Source organism: Mauremys mutica, chromosome 8 (genome assembly GCF_020497125.1).
Source record: "Mauremys mutica isolate MM-2020 ecotype Southern chromosome 8, ASM2049712v1, whole genome shotgun sequence".
In the NCBI taxonomy this organism is placed as follows: domain Eukaryota; kingdom Metazoa; phylum Chordata; order Testudines; family Geoemydidae; genus Mauremys; species Mauremys mutica.
Genome location: NC_059079.1, coordinates 43,185,907 through 43,209,318, shown reverse-complemented (window position 1 = coordinate 43,209,318; position 23,412 = coordinate 43,185,907). Strand labels below are relative to the sequence as shown.

Genomic DNA, 23,412 nt, shown 5'->3' with positions numbered 1-23,412 from the left:
GAATGGAGCACCCATAGGGATACACTACTCGAAGAACTATAGTGATTCTGCTGCACTTTGGATCATCCAACCCTAAACTGCCACCAATTACTTGAAAAAGTAAAGCCATTTCCCTCCCACCCATAATAGACAATAATTATTATCCTAAAAATTAAGAAGCCATAGAGACAAATTAAAGTTTTTCAGATGTCACAAGCAAAATCACCATAAATAAATAAGCCATAGTGTATTAAAAGGGGGAAAAAAAGAAAATCTCCTAAGTTAGAGACACTTTCATTTAAACCCACCAAAAAAAAAAAAATTCAACGTTCAAATGAGAATCTGGACTGAAAAGTCACCACAGTGTATCCTGAAACTGAAGCACAGAATAGTATGCCAGATCACCCATTGCTTGAAAACTTGCCATATGAAATGTAAGCATTCACGTTAGTCTCTTTTCCCTTACATCAAATGGTATTGCCAAAGATTAAGATAAACTACAAAGCAAAAATGAAAACTGAGTTAAGTATTCAAGTATGCACTGATGGGCCCCTTTTGATGAGGTTGTGGGGAGCAGTCAGCACAGAAATAAGTTTTACCTCACCTTTAAAAATTATTTTACCCTCTGAATTCCTCTGGATATTTGCTGGTTGGCTGAAGACATCACAGCCTGAAATTCATCTGTGAAATCACATGAATACCAGGAATGTCTTTAAAGCCCTCATAGTATTTGTGATGTCACAGAATGATGCATGCTGGGATATTAGCAACTAACTTCTAAGTTACTGGGAATACTACATAATTATTGGGAGAAAACACACCAAAAAAGGGTCAATAGGTTACTTTTTGTGAACAAAATGATACTGCAAGTACATTAATGTCAATGAACAGACTATATTTCCTGCCCACCCAACTAGAAAATATTCACAATATTAGGGGGGGAACTCTTTAAAAAAAAAGAAAAAAAAAACTACTGAGCTTCAATACAATCACAGCCATTTTTAATTACATTGAGAACTCTGGACTCATTAAGCATCTCACCTCTTTCTGAATATATACATAAACTTTAATTACCTCTTCCAAGGCTTTAATAATAACTGGAAGCAGGAAGGCTGCAGTTTTTCCTGAGCCTGTGTCTGCACTGGCCACGATATCCCTTCCCAAAAGTCCAACAGGAATCATCTGCATCTGGATAGGGGTTGGAACTTCATAGCCTGAATTCTTTAAATTATAGTTTAAAGTTTCAGGAAAACCACAGTGTTCAAACTCTATAATAGGTCTTGTAACTCCTTCGCCCTGGACAACAATACCTAACTGCAATTTAAGGTTCTTGATCTGGTCATCTTGCAGGCTTAAAATAAAGGAATGTTCTTTATAGGTATAAAGCGTGACAGGCAAAAGAGTTTCTGGTTTTGATTCTACTTTCACAAGACTGTCAGAGTTTAACCCTTCTTTTTCTTGGGCTTGTAAAAGATGTTTGGCTTTACATTCCAAACTACAAACATCTTCATCTGTTTTATCACAAATATATTCACCATAACGACCACAAACAACACATATAGGTTCTCCAGGTTCTGCCCAGCGCTGGGATTTGCTGAAAGATTTAATGGGTTCATCTACAGAGGAACTGTCTTCATCAGCATTTTGGTTGTCCCTTCCCAAAGATTCATCAGCAAAGGGGAAGTCTGAATCTGGAAAAATTTGTAGCTCTGTGCATTCTTGTACTGCTTTATATAAATTACATCCTGAAGCAGAAGCATCTTTTATAGTTGGCTTAACATCTCTTAAGTCTGTGGCCTCCACTAATGAGGGTTCTCCAGAAGACAACTTTTTTATTTTTGCTGTACAGCTTAGGTCATCATCAGCATTCCTCTTGACTTTAAGAGACCTTGGAACAAACATGCTTCAATATTCTGTGAAGAAAATAATTATAATTATTAAAAGGTATTTTAATGTGGCCTTGGGGAAAAGCTGCAGAGTGGAGCTAGTCAGAGACTCCAGCTGGTAGCCAAAGCAGGGACTGCTGCACTGCAGCAGGGAAGCAAGGGGTAAAATAAGGTCCAGCCAGGGTCACCCAACCCTGAGCACACAGAAATGTGATGGGGAGACCCCTGACCCCAACTCCAGGGGTGTTAGGGCCCACACGTGCCTTCCCAAACCATGTGGCCTTGGAGAAAAAGTAGAGCGAGCAGCCAGCCCAAGATTCTAGCTAGTAGGAGAAGTAGAGCCAAAGCATGGACTTTTAGACATTCAGAGAATTTTCTGCAGTTTTGACTGGACCTTCTCTGCCCTGTGCTGATTGGCTGTTTGCTCCAACCCTCTCTGTGACCGTCCTTTCTAGTCTCTTCACCTCAGTTTCACTCAACACCTGGGCTTCTGACCCTCTTGACCCCTGTCCTGTCTCCTATTTCCCTTTTCTTTCCATTTAGCTTATCCCCTCCTAAGTAAATCCACTCAAAGGAGAGGTGTGTGTGCGCGCGCATATGTGTGTGTATATACATTCACACTGTTCATGCTGTTTGTTTATTATACCTCTTTCCCCATCTTTGTCTATTTAGGGGTTTGTCTTGTCTATTTAGATTGTATGTTCTTCAGAGTGGAGACTTTGTATAGTACAATGGTGCCCCACTCTTGGTTGGCCCTTAGGCTCCACTATAATAAACATGGTTAATAATTGTCATGGTTTATTTTTACCATGAAACATTACAATCAGTGAAATGTATTTTCAAGGCAAGAGACTGAATCAACATTCATAAGTACCTAATAGTTAATTAACAGTTGTTTTGGCTCGTACAGCACAGCTCAAGGCCTTTGAGACCCTCACACAATGACAGTATCTTCCCTTTCTCTAAACAATACTGAAACTGTTTATACCCATCGGCCTCATGACATCATCTAGACTTTCGCTGTAGAACTTTTCACCTTGAGTGTAGTATCACTTCTTGTTTCAGCCATCCTACCATCTTCTTACTTATCCTTTCCAAAGCCTGATCCCACACATGTTGAGGTCTAAGTTCCCTCTAAGCTGTGCAGCCATGCAGCAGGCTATCAAGGGCCACAAAGACAGGGAGAGGCGCCCCAGCCCCAGGGTGCTGTGGCAAGAGAGGACTGGGGGGAGTCCTTTCTGCTCGCCGCAGCCCCGGGGAAGCCTGCATCCCAACCCTCTCATCCCTGGCCCCACCCCAGAGCCTGCACCCCCAGCTGGAGCCCTCATCCCCCTGCACCCCAACCCTCTTCCCCAGCCTGAGCCCCGTCCCACACCCTGAACCCCTCATCCTTGGCCCCACCCAGAGCCCTCACCCCCTTCACTCCAACCCTCTGCCCCAGCCTGAGCCCCGTCCCGCACCCCAAACCACTCATCCCCAGCCCCACCCCAGAGCCCACACCCCCAGACGGAGCCCTCACCCCCCCAAACCCTAACCCTCTGCTCTAGCCCTGAGCCTCCTCCCACACTTCAAAACCCTCATCCCCAGCCCCAACCTAGAGCCTGCACCCCCTAACCAGAGCCCTCATCCCCTCCACACACCCCAACCCTCTGCCCTAGCCCTGAGCCCCCTACACACACGGCCCCACCCCCGTGACACTCCACCTCCATATTGGTGCACATAACAAAAATCATTCCACATATGGATATAAAAAAATTAGAGGGAACGTTGGTCAAGGTGCCCACCATGAATCTCTCACTTTTCATCTCATTTGTCACCTTCATTCTAATATTCTACCCTTCCACCTCTATCTCATGTTTCCACCTTCTTTTATCTCATTTTCTTCCCATCACCTCTTTATACTCTCTGACCAGCCCCCTTCAGCCTTCCTAGATAGCCCACATAATCCTTTGAAATCATTTACTAATTTTAGCTCTTAATGTGTGTAAAAAACAAATAAAAAGTATCCTACAATCTCTGAGATTCACATAGAGATCAGCAAAATAATACAGTAAATTGTGGTTAATCTCTTCCACCTTCCCTGACCTTCCCCACCCACTATTTCTTGCCTTCCAACTTGTGCTGTGCTTAGTTCCAATCCTGCATATACATCTGATTGACCAGGCCCTTACCCACCACCTCACTGCCCTGAAGTCCCAGTGACTTCAACTAGATTCCTTTGCAGGACACGGGGCTCAGATTGCAAGTTTCCTGGAGAAAGAACTGTTTCTTACGCATCTGTAAAGCGCCTACTATACTTTGAGTGCTGCATAAGTAAAAGTATATTTCTGGGCTGCAAAATAGTTTGTTGTATAGTAGCACAGATACATTGTTGGTCAAATTGAGACGACTTTGTGAATATTATATAACTAAAAAAAAACAACAATTATCACAGTTGTCCAGTCCAGTGTCTATGGAAAATAATCATTATCAGGATGGCAAATTCCAAAAGGAACATAGACTACATGCAAATCAAGCGCCACCCAGACTGATCTCTGGCAAGGTGCTTAAGATAGTCTGATTACATATTCAGTTTATCTCTGTGATCCTCCTGAGGGGCACCAAGGGTTGTGAGACATCACACCACAACCTGCGTACAGCAGTCTTGTCTGTGCCTACTGTGGATCAGCTCCATGAAGCCACTAGCCTCTAACAACACAAGCACTACTTTCTAGGCCCCACTCCACACCGTACAGGTTAGTGATAAATACAAACCAATCCGAGTCCTACAAGCATTCCCTGTAGCATCCAGTTCCTTATTCGCTGAACACTCTCAGAAATACCAGATCTGTTGTTCCAAAAGGAACAGTATACAACAGCTTGTAAGATTCAGCTCAGGACCACTGTGACGTTGTACAGTCTATATGGTTTTATAAAAATTTAATAATAAGTAAATATAATGTAATTGAGATATGCTTCATGCAAAAGGTCTCTTGTAAGGTATTACAAAGCTTATAATCTGAGCGTGATCATCCTATTTGTATAAATGTACCACTCTTGTATCTGAAACTAAAAATATGAAATATAACTCTCAGGGCCTATTGTAATTATGTAAAGTGTGGGCCATTAATAGTGGTTTGGAATCTTGATGACTGCCGTTAACTAGGACCACTGTCTGCAAATGGCTGCATTTTACCTGCAAGTCTTCCTGTATACCTGTGTGCTGGAAGTAGGTAATGAAGTCTTGCAGTGACATGTGATCACGTCACCTGAACTGGAATCCATCTTTAACCTGGTGTCTTTCCATTGAGAAGGAGGGGGTGGGAACTCAGAGAGGGACAAAAGGATTCCCGCCTTATGCAAAGAATATATAAAGGGGTGGAAGAGAACAAGGGAGGAGCTATCATGAAGAATCCCCTAGCTACCACCTAAGCTGGGACAAGAGCTGTACCAGGGGAAGAATTGTACCCAGACCTGGAAAGTGTCCAGTCTGAGAAAAAACTTACTGAAACATCTCTGAGGGTGAGATTATCTGTATTCAGTTTGATTAGACATAGATTTGCACGCTTTATTTTATTTTGGTTGATGACTTACTTTGTTCTCCCTGTTACTACTTGGAACCACTTAAATCCTACTTTCTGTATTTAATAAAATCACTTTTTACTTATTATTTAACTTAGAGTATGTGTTAATACCTAGGGGAGCAAACAACTGTGCATATCTCTATTAGTGTTATAGAGGGCGAATAATTTATGAGTTTACCCTGCATAAGCTTTATACAGGGTAAAACGGATTTATTTGGGTTTAGACCCCACTGGGAGTTGGGCATCTGGGTGTTAAAGACAAGCACACTTCTGTGAGCTGTTTTCAGGTAAACCTGCAGCTTTGGGGCAAGTAAGTCACACTCTGGGTATGTGTTGGAACAGACGGGAGTGTCTAGCTCAGCAAGACAGGGTGCTGGAGTCCTAAGCTGGCAGGGAAAACAGGAGCAAAGGTAGTCTTGGCACATCAGTTGGCAGCTCACAGGGGGTTTCTGTGATCCAACCCGTCACAACCACCACTTTGCTTGCCACCACAGCACTTAGGTATATTTATAGTGAAAACAAGGATACGTTTCTTATCAAAGAATAGAGATTCAACTGATAGTGAATAAAAATATTAGAAACAAATGGTTAAATATAAAACAAAATCATCATAACCTGTTGGTTAAGTTTGGTTTCTAGAAAGTGTAACCTCCCGTCTAAAGAAGTTTCTCTCTCTGAAAGTTTCTCACTCATCCAGCATTTTCAATCAAGACTGGTTGAGAATGTGTTGTCATGAAGCAAACTCACTGTCCATTTTCTTCCTCAATGAAGGGTGATACGCAGTCTTCTTTGTCCCCCAAATAGAGCTTACCTTGATGTGCACCTCAAGATACGGATCTCCGTCCTCCTCCCACCCTCACTTTTTTTCCCATCCTGTTGGTTTCTTTCTTTGAAGTTCCCATAATATTTCATTTGCATTTGGTTCTGACTGGTAAGTGGCAACTCCTTGTGAACTGTACAATACTTAATGTACATTTAAGCAGCCAGATAGACAAGAAATGTTTATCTGACAGAAAACCCGTTTTTCACCTTTGCTGGTGACCAGTTCATAGATAGAGACATTAAGAACTTCAGTATATATATATATATATATATATATATATACACACACACACACACACACACACAAACTCCTTACATAGTTTCTGCACCATACATTTCAATAATATTGATGACCAGAGTGATACAGGATTTTATTAGAGACACAACATGACACTCTTCTGGTGAGCTAGAATGTAAATACCTGACTCAGGAGATTCCTGCAACCCAATACAGTTGTGCCCATTGCCAGTTGGCATTAAGAGGCTCCTGGGTCACAAGCCCATCACTGGCAATCTTGTCACACCACCAAAGTTTTTGGTGCCCATGTGCTCGCCGCCCATGCAGCGACATTCCTTGGTACACAAACTTCAGAATTTGTTGGTCTTCCTCTCAGATCTTGTCCTGCTCCTCGATACAGAGCAGCTGACTGAGAAGATGAGAATCAAAAACATCAATCTGGTGTTCTTCAACCTTCCTTGGTTCCACAGAGCTGCAACTTTGCAGCAAGAGATGGGTCCCATCTCCAAGCTATAGGAGTTCGTTAAGGCTGTGTTCTGTCACCATTATTGTTCAATATTGTCACTGACTGGCTGATGGATAAGCTTGAGGAGACCATTATCAGTGGCACTGTGCTGAACATCATTCTGCTTCAAGATCCTGAATATGCCAATTACATTGTCTTGTTGGCTTGGCTCAGTTTGGCAAATCACACTGCAGCTGACCACTGATCTGGTTAGGCAAGAAGCAGCATGCACTGATCTGGTTGTAAGCAGAGATAAAACTAAGTTCCTGGCCATTACCATCAGTCTCCAGCTCAATACTAACATATCCGGATGGGACAGAAAAGTGGTGGGCAGTGTTAGAGACAGTGCTGGAGGATGCTCAAAAGATGTGGATGTCTATATATCAGCAGTTGTAATGTTTTGAGCCTTTCAGTAGCCTCTGTCAGGATATCATGACATCAAGCTTGTCTATGGAAAAGATCAGCTACAAAAATAGGAACAAACATGCAGGTTTTGAAATTGATAACATGCAAAAATATAATTGAAAATAAGAATCACGTTATAGAATTATAGGCAGTGCCCCCTAAAGTTAACATTACTTAACACTTTCCATACAAGATCATTTTCATTTGCTTATCACTGTGCCAAACTTTAAATGTTTATGCTGAAATCTTCTACTCCAGGTGTCTATCTCAAATTGCATCCGACGAAGTGGATATTTACCCACGAAAGCTCATGCTCCAATACGTCTGTTAGTCTATAAGGTGCCACAGGACTCTTTGCTGCTATCTCAAATTGAATTTTTTTGGAAAGTTTCAGCAAAAACAGTTCAATTGTTTCTAAGATCAAGGTTTGTAAGTTGTCTTATTATCAGTTGTTAAAAATTTGTTCAACCATTTCACTGAAAAGCTGTAGAGCATCTATGCTTTAGAGCAGAGACCTGAAATTTGGCAGGGAGGTCCCCCTGCAGCCATCAAGGAAACTTTTTGCTGTCCTGTGAAAATCTACACAAGTTTGGCCAAACTATAAGCCTCTGAAAATTATCATTTTGTATTGCTTGGTAGAGGCTTGTTAATGGTTCTGTGGGGAAAAAAAGCATGTGATCTTGTAAGTTAAAGACTACATTAAAACGCATACACACAAGGAAGCTGAATTAAGGTTGTATGGGCATTCTGTCATTCCAAACTTAAGTGTTTGACTTTGTAACCTCAGCATTATTTTAGGGGAGATTTTTGGTATGCAATTTTATTTTAAAATTCAGACTCTTTGTATACATGAAATGCAAAGCAAACTGATGTTATCTGAATTAATCATAGGCTGTATATACATTTATAAAGTTTGCGGACGATACTAAGCTGGGAGAGGTTGCAAGTGCTTTTGGAGGATAAATCTGCTGGAAGGATGGTTTTGGTTGGACTTTAGGAAAAACTTCATCTGTTTGGGGAGTTAAGCACTGGAACAAAATGCCTAGGGAGGTTGTAGAATCTCTGTCATTGGAAATTTCTAAGAGCAGGTTAGACAAAAACCTGCCAGGGATGGTCTAGATAATACTTAGTCATGCCTTAGGGTTGAGAGGACTAGACGACCTCTCAACCCTTCCAGTTCTACGATTCTATGATTATATTATCTCCACAACCCTTTTATAACATAATATTTTCGTATTGTAAAAATATTTTGCATATATGTAGACCCTTTTGTCCACATATTTCAAAGCACTTTCGAAACATTAAGTAAACCTTACAATACCCACATAAAGCAAAACACTATTATCCCAATTTTACAGATAGGGAAATTTATGCACAGATAGTTTAAATGTCATTCAGTGAATCAGAACTCATGACTACTAGATATTTATTCACATTTAAACAATCCTTCTTTCCCACTGTAAAATTCCTTTAGAACAGCACTATGATATTATCCAAGGAGTGCATTGATATTTTCAGTAGTTAATAATGGCATATAGGACTGGTCAACATTTTTCTGTCACAATTTTTTTCAGTCAAAAGTTGGATTTTCAACCCAATGACATTTTTCAGGAAGTGTCTGCTTTCTGTAGAAACTTTTGCTTTTTTTGTCAAAAAACCATACGTACAAAAAAATCCAAATATTTTGATTTGGATCTCCTGCTCTGGTGGAGCTGTAGTTCAGTTTCCTCATCACTCCATTCTTCTCTAAGGGCTGGGCTCCCCATTCAAAATGCATCTCCCTGCTGCCACTCTAGCTGTCTCTCACACACACACCACCCTGTGGAGCGGCCGCAGCTCCAGCTGTCACACATACTTTCTAGCGCACAGAGGCCACACCTCCAGCTGTCAGCCCCCTTCTTAGGCAGCAGACTTCCAGGAAAACCCATACACCCTATACCCTGCAACCCTCACTTCTGCACCGCTGCTGGTGGAGGCACTAGCTTTAGAGCTGGGCACCTGGCCAGCAGCCTTCCTCTCTGGCTGCCCAGCACTGAAGGCAGCACACTTGTCAGCAGCAGGTCAGAAATAAGGGGAGAAATCCCATGACACCCCCCCCCCCACACACACACAATAGCCTTGCAACCATCCCATCCTGCCAGCCTTTTAGCTCAGGACCCTTATGGTTACAACACTGAAATTTCAGATGTAAATATCTGAAAATATGAAATTGACTAATTTAAAAAATCCCTGGCAGTGAAATTGACCAAAATGGACAGTGAATTTGGAAGGGTCCTAAACTATAATGACAAAGTGCTTCTATCACTAACACAACTTAAAATTGCAAAACTAAGCTTTTGCCAACCATCCCAGACCCCACACACTCCAAAATAAACCTACCATGGAGCTTATACCAGCAAACCTATGACTATCAGGGATCACACCCCTGGCCTAGCTCTGCAAACAGGAGAAGTTTGCCATGGAGACACGGTTCTGGGTACAGAAATGGTGGGGCAGCGCAATAGATAACACCACTTATGGGGTGGGATTTTCTTTTTGCAACATTTCTATACCGACAAAAGCCCTAGTGCAGGTGCCGTGACAATGCCAAAGAAGCCCCCTGCCGAAAAGCTACTCTGGCCAGGGAGCGGAACCAGTCTGGCAGAAGCGCTCGCTTGCTGTGGGGCAAACCCCTGCTAGTGTGGACATGGCCTCAGCCCAGCCCTACAGTCTCCCCAGGGACACGGGAGCGGTTTGATCGCGCTCAGCCATCCCGCCTCTCCGGGACCAACCGGCGCAGGGTCTCGTCCATACCGCTCTCCACGGCAAGGCGGATGCAGGCCTCGCCCAGGGGACCCCGAACTGCAGGGCTTGGGCTGCCCGGTGCAGACACTCACCCGCCCGTCCCCCAACAAGGAGCCCCCGGCGCTGCGCAGCTCCCTGCCGCCTGCCTCGCCGCAGACGGGACCCACAGCCCCGCCGGCGCCGCTGCTTTGGAGCTAGCGCGCTCCCGAGGCGAGGAGTTGCTGGGTAACGTAACTTACCGGGACCTCCCCGCCATGCACCTCGCAACCAGCCCGAACTTCCTTTACAAAATGGCGACACCACAAGCAGCCAAAAAATCGAGTGCCGAGGCGGCGAGCAACCAGGCTAGGCCGGCTCTGGAGCCCCACGCCGGCGGTGCGCGCGGCGACGGGAACCAGAGTGCACGCGCTGGAGCAGCGAATGACAGAGGGCAGGAGCAGGCTGACGTGGGCGGGAAAGGAAAGCGGGACGAGATCGAATGGGACGGGAGGAGAGGCGGGAGACCCTGACAGGGCCTGAGGCTAGAGGGTGGCGGCGAAGCGGGGCGAGTCTGGGTGGAGCAGGCAGCAAAGCCAAGAGGGGTCAATGCGCGCGGGGGGGGGGGGGGTGGGTTTCTGCCCCTGACGGGAAATGCAAGAATCAAATGTCAAAAAGCAGAGCGCTTAGGGAACGGGACACGGCGACGCCCAACGCCGAGGTCACTCCCACTCCCCCCAAAAACAGCAAGGGCGATTAAACAGCCAGCGGCAGGAGAGGAAAAGAGAGTGGACGGGCAGGTGGAGGTTATGCAGCAGAGCTGTAGTTAGAGCAGAGGAGGCAGGTCCCGCAGTCTCAGCCCTTCTAACTTTCTGAAGAAAAGCAGCTTGTGCCTGAAATTTCTCCTTGGTCTCCATCTTTTCTTCAACATTTTGCTGATGCTGAATTATTGTTTCACAGGCTTTCAAAAGAAGGGTGGGTGGGTGCTCCTCCCCCCCTCGGAATAATTTAAATGTGGCTAAGATTTCACACATGGCAGGTGCATGCACTCCTCAGTAGGAAACGCATGCCTTGGGAGAGGGGGAAAGAATGGAATGGGGAAAGAATCAGGGCCGTCCTTAGGCATAGGCAGAATAGGCAGCCGCCTAGGGCACCACTAGGTCTGGGGGCACCGCTCTGCCGGGAGCCCAGACAGATGGGAAGCAGTGGAGCATGTAAGAGCAGGGCTGCTGGGTCCTAGAGAGAGCCGAATGCAGCACAGGCTGAGGGAGGGGATTGGCTGCTGGGGTCTCTGGGAAGGGGAGGGGGTTGGGGTTGGGGAAGGAGCTCACCTGTGAGTGTGACTCTTTCCTTCTGGCTGAGGTGAGGTGAGGCAGGCTCAGAGGCTCTGGAACCAGGCAGTATCCTTTGTTGTCCCCCATAACATCCATTCTTCTCCCCCCCTGCCCCATGGAGCACCCCTCCTTTCTCCCTCCTCCCCAGGAGCATCCCCTTCTCTCTCCTCCCTCCCCCCCTCCGTCAGGGCTGGGTTGGGTGAGGTGCGGGGGGGGGGGGGGAGTAAGTGGGGGGAGGAGGCTGGCTGCGTGCCTGCTGAGGAATGAAAGTGAAAGTAACTCACTTCCTCGGCAGTGAGCCAGAATTAGAATGTCACACAGGGCTGGGCTGGGGATAGCCATATAGCCAGATGTGTGAAAAATCAGGACAGGGGGTTGGGGTAGGGTGAGCATATATCCCTATTTTATAGGGACAGTCCCAATTTTGGGGTCTTTTTCTTATATAGGGTCCTTTTACTCCCCACCCCCTGTCCTGATTTTTCACACTTGCTGTCTGGTCACTCTAGGTGGGGGCAATTGGTGCCTATATAAGACAAAGCCCCAAATATCAGGACTGGCTGTTTAAAATGAGGACATCTGGATCTGGTCACCCTAACTGGGGAGCGCGTCTCCCCCAGGCTGGCAGCGATTCATCTCATCTGGGGGGAGCTGCACAGGGCAGGATGAGCTGCTGTGGCTCCATGGGTGCCCCGTCCCTGAGATCAGATGCTGTGCTAACTTCACCATGGTCCGTTGGGCTTGCGGTGGTGCCCATTGGCATGTGATCGGACCTGAGGGTTTGCTGCTGCTGTTGCCACTCTGCACCCCAAGAGGTGGATTTTGGGGTCTACTGAAGCTGTTGGACCAGCAGGCTGGGGGGTGAGCCAAGCATGAAAGCAGTGCTGTGTTGCCATTTAGATTGTCATTTAACAACTTTGTTTGCCAAAAATGCTTGCTAACAATCTTGAATCCAATTTCAATATATTTTTTTAAATCAATATCTTAGCCAAAAACAGAAAATTAAATTGTTGACAATTATTAGTGACAGGTTTGGTTTGAGGCAGGGAGTGGACCAGTTTTCATCAGAGAAACAAAAAATGTTGACTGACTTTCCTATAGCCTGTTACTCCTGATAAGAGCCCTCCAACAACTGTAATATGCTCATCTCCTTATTAGTGTTTAGAGCAGGGGTCGGCAACCTACGGCACACGTGCCAAAGGTGGCAGGTGAGCTGATTTTTGATGGTACGCAGCGGCAGGCTGAGCGGCTCAGCCCATCACTGCTCTGGGGTTCCGGCTGCTGCCCTATTGCCAGCTGGGATACCAGCCGCCGGCCCCACTCAGCACCTGCTGCTGGCCTGGGGACCCCCAAGGAACCCCAGGCTGGCAGCAGGCTGAGCAGGCCGGCTGAACCACTCAACCTGCTGTCAGCCTGGGGTTCCATTCATTCAGCCGGCAGCGGGCTGAGTGGGCTGGTGGCGGGCTGAGCAGGGCCGGTGGGGAGCTGAGTGGCTCAGTCTGCTGCCAGTCTGGGGTGCCGGCAGCACTCAGCCTACTGCTACTCCGGGGTTCCGGCTGCCAGCCCCTTGCCAGTCAGGAGCCCAGCCACCGGCCCCACTCTGCCTCCTGCCAGCCTGGGTGAGCAGGACCCCAGGCTGGTAGCAGGCTGAGGGGGGTTGGCGGCCGGGATCCTGGCTGGCAGGAGTTGGTGGTCAGAACTCCAGACCACCAGTGGGCTGAGCAGGGCCTGGGATCCTTGTCTCAGGTTCCAGCTACCAGTCCCACTCAGCCCGCTGCCGGTGTGGGGTTCCATTTACTCAGCTGGCAGCGGGCTGAGCAGGACCAGTGGCCGGGACCCCAGATAATAACAATAGTTTATTTATATAATATAGACATAGAGAGAGACCTTCTACAAACGTTAAAATATATTACTGGCACAAGAAACCTTAAATTACAGTGAACTTGGCACACCACTTCTGAAAGGTTGCCGACTCCTGGTATAGACTGACCATATGTTGTACTAAGATTCTCCTGCTTTTTTTTTCCCCGTGAGTCGGTATAGCTTTTGCCAGCCCAGAAGTTGGGCAGGCAATGTTTTACGTTTTCACAATGTTTTCTTCAACTTTCATAAAGTAAATACATAGTTAATATGAGTTAAAAAGGCCAGGGACACTTCCTTGTGAAGAATCTGTACAGCAGATCATGCTAGAGCTGTGAAAATGTCAGTTTTTGATGGAACTTTAGAGGCAGTGATTTATCATGTATTTTATCATGTGAATGTGCTGCTATTGCCAATGTCTTTCCAAACAAAAATAAGGCACAATAGGACTTCTGTAACATTTCTGTGCTACCTTAATCTAGATGAGATGATTCTGTGCTGACTTCATTTTGGTCACTTTGTGCTTTACCTAGCAGTAAAACTAGGGTTATATTTTCCCACTGTTTGGAAACCCAGCTTATTAAACTGATTTTGCAGCCAAAAAAGCCAGAAAGATTGCTTTTAATTAAAAACAAATCTTTGTTTCAATAACTCTTCATATAAATTTCCAATAAAATTTTGACAAATTAAAAAAATTATATTATTTGCATCATTCTGTCAAATCAGAATTTTTTCTATAGGGCTACTTCTTTAGTGCTAGTGCATCAGCATTACAGTGTGCTTAATTAAGTTAAACTGGTTTTAATAACGTGAATGTGGCAAGTTTTCCAATACTGTATGCTTATATTTGTGTTGCTAAGAGCAGATCAGGCACAGGGGCACCAGTTTAATAATCTCGCCTAGGGCACCATAAATCCTAAGGACGGCCCTGGAAAGAATGGGTGTCTAGATAACCAGGTAGCTGTATGCTCCCAAGTGAGTTTCTCACTGGATAAATATAATGGGTATCTACCTAAGTGACACATAGAAAATACCATATTGTGTATATACTATCAATATTCAGCTTGGAAAAGAGATGACTAAGAGGAGATATGAGAGGGGTCTATAAAACTGTGAATGGTGTGGAAAAAGTGAATAAGGAAGTGTTATTTACCCCTTCACATAACACAAGAACCAGGAACAACCAATTAAATTAATAGGCATCAGGTTTAAAACAAACAGAAGTACTTCTTCACACAACACAGTCAACCTATGAAGGCCAAAACTATAACAGGGTTAAAAAACAATTAGATAAGTTCATGGAGCATTGGTCCATCAGTGGCTATTTGCCACAGGGAGTCCCTAGTCTCTGATTGCCAGAAGCTGTGAGTGGATGTCAAGGGATGGAGCACTAAATGATTGCCTGTTCTGTTCATTCCCTCTGAAGCACCTGGCATTGGCCACTATTGGAAGACAGCATACTGGGCTAGATGGTCTGACCCAGTAAGGCTGTTCTTATGAATTAATATCAAAAACTCTGTACAATTTCTTGCAATCTAGTTGCAGCAATTCTGCACCCTTTTCTACGGTGCACTGAATGCAGTAGTCCAACCCATGCATGTTTAATTATATTACACTTTCAGAATATAAATTCTCCCAGGAAGAGCTTTTCCTCTTTCATTAAGTGGATCTAGCAGAGGCTTGTGGTCCCAAGGCCAGTATCGTCATTTGAAGATGCAGTAGCCAGGTTTTGATTCTGTGCTAGAACAGCCTGGTGCACTGACATTCTGTCAAAGGGGTCAGGAACTGCCTAAGTCTATTATACAGTATTCCAGCTTTATATGTCAACAGAGCACTGCAAAATTGGAGATTAATAAATTATCTTAGAATCCATTCATAAAAATTCTCCCTCAAATTTGCGAGTTTCTTTTTAATCCAAGAGGATATAATATTAGAAGAAATAAATCAGAAACGTACATGAGTTAAGAAAAAACGGGTTAAGATCTACTACAACCACATCCCTGTTTTCTACAGAAATGTGCATATACCGCTATATATCTTTATTGCAACAGGCTAGGCTACTGTGCTACCGTTGTTGCTGCATTCAATATATTGCAAAAGCTTTGTGTTTGGTCAGAGGCTAGCTGAAACGTCCTCCAGTTAAAATTATTTTCTGTGTTGGTCCCATTCTGCACCAAAACTGAACTACAGAATCTAACAAGCTATAGCTGTGATTTGCATATCATTTGGTGGCTCTATAACCAGGTTTACAATGGCACAATGGAGCCAGGCCCATGCTCAGAAGAGACTCCATCCTGCTCTACTTGTACTGTTCCCTGAGACCACGCCAACCTGCTGGCTCCCCCATGCTCACCACTTGCTCCTCTTGGCCTGCCCACTGGCCAGCCAAGGGTTCCTCTCCCCCCAAGCCCCGCCCGCCGGTTTCTCTCTGCCTCCTGGCCGGACCCCAGTGCACCTCCGGCTCCAGGTAGTCTCTGCTTCCCACCACCTGTGGGGCCCCACCTGTCTCCCTGGAGCTGAACCGCCTGGGACTGATGCAGAAGCCTGGCCAGTTGGGGGGGCGGGGTGGGAGGGACACAGTGTGCTGGTTTGTAAATAGTGCCCTCGCACTGGGCTGGGCAGAGCGGGGCCATCCATGCCATGCCATGCCCCTGGCCGGCCCCTCACTCTGGGGACGAACCCCCCCAACCCTGCACCATGCTCCATTGCCCCCAGGGGGGCCCACAAAAGATTAATCCGGCCCTGTCTATAATCAGTTTCACTGGACAGCAGTTCCTGATACCTATTGCTGCTGACCTCAGAAATTCACCAAAGGAATTGGAGATGCTGGTGATCCAGCAACTCTTGTCAGCTAGGAGATCATGCTGAAATGACCAGTGACCTGCATATTCAGAAGGCTAGTCTGTTGATTGTTATACCTGGAGGGAAGAATGGGGGAATATGCTGCCTACAGTATATCCAGGATGAACTCATTAATACAAGAATTGTTGAATTTGGTGTGTTATATAGCCATAACAACTGTGCCTTTAAGATGATTAAGACTTGGAATAGAAAATGTAACATGGGATAACAGTGATGTGTATGTGTTATGTTTTTTAACTGATGCACAAGCCCTTAGCTCAGATGTCATATATTTGGTCACAACATACCTGTGTTTTTTTGTTTAAACGTATTTTCAAAGATACCAAATACTACTGAATAATGAACGTAATAAAATGACTAAAAAATTAAATGTAGACTAGAAATCATATGTACTACATTAGATCACGTTCATAGCTAAGAACCTTATGACTGTAGAAGTAGGACAACCCACTCAAACTGTGCATATGATGGTATGGAACACCACAAAAATATTCTGTAATTGAATACCTTGGCAGAACTTCAGATTTGAAAATGTAATGGGCTCAGTATATTTTTTATTCAAACTATTTAGAGTCCAAAATTATGCTTCATGAACAAAATTCAAGTTTTTTGTTTCTTACAGGATTTACTTAAAATGTTTACTAGTTCACAGGATTTTCAAATATTTCACTTTTCAGAATTCTAGGATCTCTACAGTTGCCCTGTAATGCAGAGGAATGCACATTTCCAGAACACAGACAGAGTTTAGGGCACTGAAATACACAGGTTGTCAAATTCATTAGGACTGAGAATCATGCTCGTAGATACTAATGGGAGACAAACACAGTGGGGATCTTTGAGTATTGTATCTGTGTCAAAACAGTAATCAACACTGAAGGGAAAGGAAGGGCATGATAATTATAATGGCTCCTAGTCTAGAGTAAAATATGTACCACTGCACCCAGTGATGAGCTGCCAAAATCTTAACAACGGGTTCCCTATAAAAAGTTCTGATTTAACAACGGGTTCCCTATAAAAAGTTCTGATTTAAGGGATGTGCGACAGCATGTATTTTTTGTACCAATAGGGTTACCATACGTCCATATTTTCCCAGGAGGTGATTAAGAACCGAAAAACCTGACATGTCCAGGAAAATACAGATGTATTTTAACCCTACCTAAAGTTCTTTTTAAAAAAGATGGGGCTGAACTAGAAATGAGCTCCGTTTCACATGTGTGGGTGGTGATCAGGGACAGTCTCAATTTTGGGGTCTTTTTCTTATATAGGCTCCTATTACCCCTCACCCCCGTCCCGATTTTTCACACTTGCTGTCTGGTCACTCTAGGGTGTGCACATGTGTGGGTCCCAGCTGCTCCCTGCCCCCCCCTCATTAAAGCACGTGTGCAGGGTTACTGCCCTGGGAACTGCAGGGCACCAGTGGATGTGGGGCTGGCTGCAGATAGGGGCGTGGGGCAGGGCTAGCTGGAGGCAGGGAGTGACACGGGCTGGCTGTGGGCAGGTGATGCAGACGGGCGGGCTGCGGGTGGCTGTGGGCAGGGGGTGGCTGCAGGCAGCTGTGGGCAGAGGCTGGCTGCAGGCAGGGGGTGGCTGTGGCAGGGGCTGCAGGCAGAGGCTGGCTGCGGGCAGAGGGTGGCTGTGGGCAAGGGCTGGCTGGGGGCAGAGGGCGGCTGGGGGCAGAGGGCAGCTGGGGCAGGGGCTGGCTGGGGGCGGCTGCAGGCAGGGACTGGCTGCGGGCAGAGGGCTGGCTGCGGGCAGAGGGCGGCTGTGGGTGGCTGTGGGCAGGGGCTGGGGCAGGGGCTGGCTGTGGGCAGGGGGGTGGCTGGGGGTGGCTGGGGGCAGGGGCTGGCTGGGGGCAGGGGGCAGCTGTGGGCAGGGGCTGGCTGCGGGTGGCTGGGGGCGGCTGTGGGCAGAGGCTGGCTGGGGGCAGATGGTGGCAGGGGGTGGCTGGGGGCAGGGGCTGGCTGGGGGCAGAGGCTGGCTGGGGGCAGGGGCTGGCTGCGGGTAGCTGGGGGCAGGGGCTGGCTGGGGGCAGAGGGTGGCAGGGGGTGGCTGGGGGCAGAGGCTGGCTGCGGGTAGCTGGGGGCAGGGGCTGGCTGGGGGTGGCAGGGGCTGGCTGGGGGCAGAGGGTGGCTGGGGGCAGAGGGTGGGGCAGGGGCTGGCTGGGGGCAGAGGGTGGCTGGGGGCAGAGGGTGGGGCAGGGGCTGGCTGGGGGTGGGGCAGGGGCTGGCTGCGGGCAGAGGGTGGCTGGGGGCAGAGGGTGGGGCAGGGGCTGGCTGGGGGTGGGGCAGGGGCTGGCTGCGGGCAGAGGGTGGCTGGGGGTGGCTGCGGGCAGGCAAGGCGGGGGAGGGGCGCAGATACTCACACGGCTGGGAGCAGCAGGACGCAGCCGGGGACTCACCAGGGCCAGAGGTCCAAAGAGCAGCAGCAGCAACAGGGCCAGGAGGCAGCTCACATGGCTCTCGCAGCACAGCGCAGCGCCCCCCGGCGGCCGGGAGGAGGAATTACAGGCTTCCCAGGCAGAGCCCATCAAAGCTTCCCTCGCAGGGAAGCTAGTTAACAAGCGGTTCTAAAATCGCTTCTAAATTTAACAACGGTTTCGCGCGAACCGGTGCGAACCGGCTCCAGCTCACCCCTGACTGCACCTAACATGAAAATCACCAAATATCATAATCTCATAGGCCTGAGTTTAATAACTCTGTTTTACAGAAAACTGAGCTTTGAACAAATCCAATATAATAGCAGCAGCATTCTCTAACGTGTTGTTGAATCTTTGGACGTTAATGATCATTTTAGGTTCAAACTCTGAAACTTGAATAATACTATCTATAGCAGCGGTCTCCAACCTTTTTATGAACAAATTCACTTTTTGAATTTAAGTGCAACCTAGGATCTACCCCACCCCACTCTTGAGGCCCTGCTCCACTCACATCATCCCCCACCTCTCTGTTGCTTGCTCTCCCTCCCTCACTTTCACCAGCCTGGGGCAGAGGGCTAGGGTATGGGAGAGGGTGCAGGCTCTGGGCTAGGGCCGAGAGGTTCGGAGTGTGGAAGGGGGCTCCAGGCTGAGCCTTGGGCTGGGGTTGCAGGAGGGGGTGGAGGTGCAAGCTCTGGGAGGGAGTTTGGGTGCAGAAGACAGGTTTCAGAGTAGCAGCCGTGTTAGTCTGTATCCGCAAAAAAAAAAAAAAAAAAAAAACAGGAGTACTTGTGGCACCTTAAAGACTAACAAATTTATTGTAGCATGAGCTTTCGTGAGCTAAAGCTCACTTCTTCAGATGCATAGAATGGAACACACAGACAGGAGATATTTATACATACAGAGAACATGAAAAGGTGGAAGTATGCATACCAACAGGCAGAGTCTAATCAATTGAGATGAGCTATCGTTAGCAGGAGGAAAAAAAACTTTTTGAAGTGATAATTAAGATGGCCCATAGAAGGTGTGAGGAGAACTTAACATAGGGAAATAGATTCAATTGGTGTAATGACCCAACCATTCCCAGTCTTTATTAAGACCACAGTTAATGGTATCTAGTTTGCATATTAATTCAAGTTCAGCAGTCTCTCTTTGGAGTCTGTTTTTGAAGTTTTTTTGTTGCAAAATTGCCACCTTCAAGTCTGTCACTGAGTGGTTAGGAAGGTTGAAGTGTTCTCCCACTGGTTTTTGAATGTTATGATTCCTGATGTCAGATTTGTGTCCATTTATTCTTTTGCGTAGAGACTGTCCGGTTTGGCCAATGTACATGGCAGAGGGGCATTGCTGGCACATGATGGCATATATCACGTTGGTAGATGTGCAGGTGTACGAGCCCCTGATGGTGTGTCTGATGTGATTAGGTCCTGTGATGGTGTCACTTGAATGGATATGTGGACAGAGCTGGCATCGGGCTTTATTGCAAGGATAGGTTCCTGGGTTAGTGTTTATGTTGTATGGTGTGCGGTTGCTGGTGAGTATTTGCTTCAGGTTGGGAGGCTGTCTATAAGCAAGGACTGGCCTGTCTCCCAAGATCTGTGAGAGTGAGGGATCATCTTTAAGGATAGGTTCTGTTATTTTCTTTTTTAGGCCTGTCCTGTAGTAGGTGGCTTCTGGGTACTCTTCTGGCTCTGTCAATCTTCAGCAGGTGGGAACAACGCTTCCTTAACTCTCGTTCCCTAACACCCCTACTCTACTTGCGCTACATTGATGACATCTTCATCATCTGGACTCATGGAAAAGAAGCCCTCGAGGAATTCCACCGAGATTTTAACAATTTCCATCCCACCATCAACCTCAGCCTAGACCAATCCACACAAGCGGTCCATTTCCTAGACACTACTGTGCTAATAAACGATGGTCACATAAATACCACCCTATACCGGAAACCCACTGACCGCTATACTTACTTACATGCCTCCAGCTTCCATCCCGGACACACCACACGATCCATTGTCTACAGCCAAGCTCTAAGATACAACCGTATTTGCTCCAATCCCTCGGACAGAGATAAACACCTACAAGATCTCTATCAAGCATTCTTAAACCTACAATACCCACCTGCTGAAGTGAAAAAACAGATTGACAGAGCCAGAAGAGTACCCAGAAGCCACCTACTACAGGACAGGCCTAAAAAAGAAAATAACAGAACACCACTAGCCATCACCTACAAAACCCAACTAAAACCTCTCCAGCGCATCATCAAAGATTTACAACCTATCCTTAAAGATGATCCCTCACTCTCACAGATCTTGGGAGACAGGCCAGTCCTTGCTTATAGACAGCCTCCCAACCTGAAGCAAATACTCACCAGCAACCGCACACCATACAACATAAACACTAACCCAGGAACCTATCCTTGCAATAAAGCCCGATGCCAGCTCTGTCCACATATCCATTCAAGTGACACCATCACAGGACCTAATCACATCAGACACACCATCAGGGGCTCGTACACCTGCACATCTACCAACGTGATATATGCCATCATGTGCCAGCAATGCCCCTCTGCCATGTACATTGGCCAAACCGGACAGTCTCTACGCAAAAGAATAAATGGACACAAATCTGACATCAGGAATCATAACATTCAAAAACCAGTGGAAGAACACTTCAACCTTCCTAACCACTCAGTGACAGACTTGAAGGTGGCAATTTTGCAACAAAAAAACTTCAAAAACAGACTCCAAAGAGAGACTGCTGAACTTGAATTAATATGCAAACTAGATACCATTAACTGTGGTCTTAATAAAGACTGGGAATGGTTGGGTCATTACACCAATTGAATCTATTTCCCTATGTTAAGTTCTCCTCACACCTTCTATGGGCCATCTTAATTATCACTTCAAAAAGTTTTTTTTCCTCCTGCTAACGATAGCTCATCTCAATTGATTAGACTCTGCCTGTTGGTATGCATACTTCCACCTTTTCATGTTCTCTGTATGTATAAATAACTCCTGTCTGTGTGTTCCATTCTATGCATCTGAAGAAGTGAGCTTTAGCTCACGAAAGCTCATGCTACAATAAATTTGTTAGTCTTTAAGGTGCCACAAGTACTCCTGTTTTTTTTTTTTGGGTGCAGAAGGGGGCTCTGGGCTGGGGCAGAGTGCTGGGGTGCAGGAGAAGGTATGGGGTACTGGCTCCAGAAGGGGGCTCAGGGCTGGGGCAGGGGGGTTGGGATGAGAGAGGGGGTACAGGGTGCAATCTCTCAGAGGAAGCTCAGGGCTGGGGTGGGGTGGTTGGGATGTAGGAGGGGGTACTGAGTGCTGGCTATGGCAGGGAGCTCAGCGCTGGCGTACAGGCTCCTGCCGGGTGGCACTTAGGTCAGGTGGCTCCCGGTTAGCAGCACAGCAGGGCTAAGGGAGGCTCCCTGCCTGTCCTGGCCCCACATCACTCCTGGAAGCGGCCTCATGCCGTGGCCCTGAGTGGGGGGGAACGTGGCTCCGCATGCTGCCCTCTCTGCAGGCAGCACTCCTGCAGCTCCCATTGGTCACAGTTTCCTGTTCCCAGCCAATGAGAGCTACAGGGGCAGTGCTTGCAAGCAGGAGCAGTGCGCAGAGACCCCTTCCCCTCCACCCTCAGGGGCCTCGAGGCATGCTGGCCGCTTCTGGGAGCGGCGCATTGCCAGGGCAGGCAGGGAGCCTGCTTGGCCCCACTGCGACGTCAGATTAGCAGCTGGAGATTGCAATCAACTGTCAGAGGCTCCAGGATCAACCAGTCAATCACAATCTACTGGTTGGTGACGACTGGTCTACAGGATAAAGAAATTACATGTTTTTGTTGTCACACATGATCTTGCTGTTCTGAGCTGCAAAGTACAGGAAGTTTCTTAGTCTAATATGTGTCTTTCTATGGAAAGAATAATTTAATCAGTGGGTATTTCTATTCTCATATTATGCAATGATTCATTTTTGGTTGCATGCCTTTCAATTTTTGATTCTGTATTGTACACTGTTCCATGAGAACACTAATGCATTTGTAATATGAGTGTCCTTTGATTAGATTTGACATTTTTGATTATCATTTGTTAGTTATAAATGCAACATAATAACACACATTAAGATTCCCCCATCAGAAATCCTGCCTACAATTATATATCCACTAACAGCTTTCTTTTCTTCAGTGTTTAATGAATTAGTAGATGAGCTCATACTTTTCCATCACAGTGATCTACTGCATCAAGAGATAAAAGCAGGTCACAGAAATATTTTAAATCTAAACATTTTAATAAGCTTTGCTAGAGATATCATTATTCAATCTAGTTAGAGACTAAAAGAAACTGAGTATTGACTGAGCAATCTGGGGGATTATTTTACTAATCCGAAAAGGAACTGCAAAATACCACTAGCTCTCATAGCATGCTTAATTGTCTAGAAACCTGTTTTAAATTGTTCAATATTAGAATGTTAGATTTGATTATGAAGTCATAATTGTTAATCTTTCCTGAGGTGAAAACTTTTTTACTGCCTGAAGAGGTTAATACAACCAAGAATAGAAGGAAGATGAGAAACCATAAACACATATGCCTAATTGTTTACTCTGTGTCTATACCAGAATTTATTAACTATATAATTTCTAACTAGAATTTGTAGCATAACATGAAGCATAGCAGTATTCACACAGAACTGGGGATAGACCACATTTACACTTAGGATGAAAGCATTTGGAGGGAGGGAAATTTTTTTTTCCCTATTACTATTTTATTATTTGTTTTCACTAGTGACCACAATAT

General features: G+C 46.2%; 1 protein-coding gene across 6 annotated transcripts in view; it reads right to left on the bottom strand.

Annotated features, from left to right (window-relative positions):
• The window catches only part of DDX59 (DEAD-box helicase 59), an 82,279-nt gene that overhangs the window by 16,152 nt on the left and 42,715 nt on the right, over positions 1–23,412 (bottom strand). Inside the window, exons 1-3 of one of the 6 annotated variants that reach the window (XM_045028695.1) lie at positions 10,421–10,748; positions 6,672–7,456; positions 1,054–1,892 (exon numbers count right to left, since the gene is read on the bottom strand). In XM_045028695.1, coding sequence (XP_044884630.1) covers positions 1,054–1,881 — 828 coding nt within the window. In that variant the 5' untranslated portion in view covers positions 1,882–1,892; positions 6,672–7,456; positions 10,421–10,748. Of the gene's footprint in view, positions 1–1,053; positions 1,893–6,671; positions 7,457–10,273; positions 10,372–10,420; positions 10,749–18,572; positions 18,595–23,412 lie in introns of those variants that run through there. The other 5 variants (XM_045028691.1, XM_045028697.1, XM_045028692.1 and 2 more) reach the window with 5 other exon arrangements.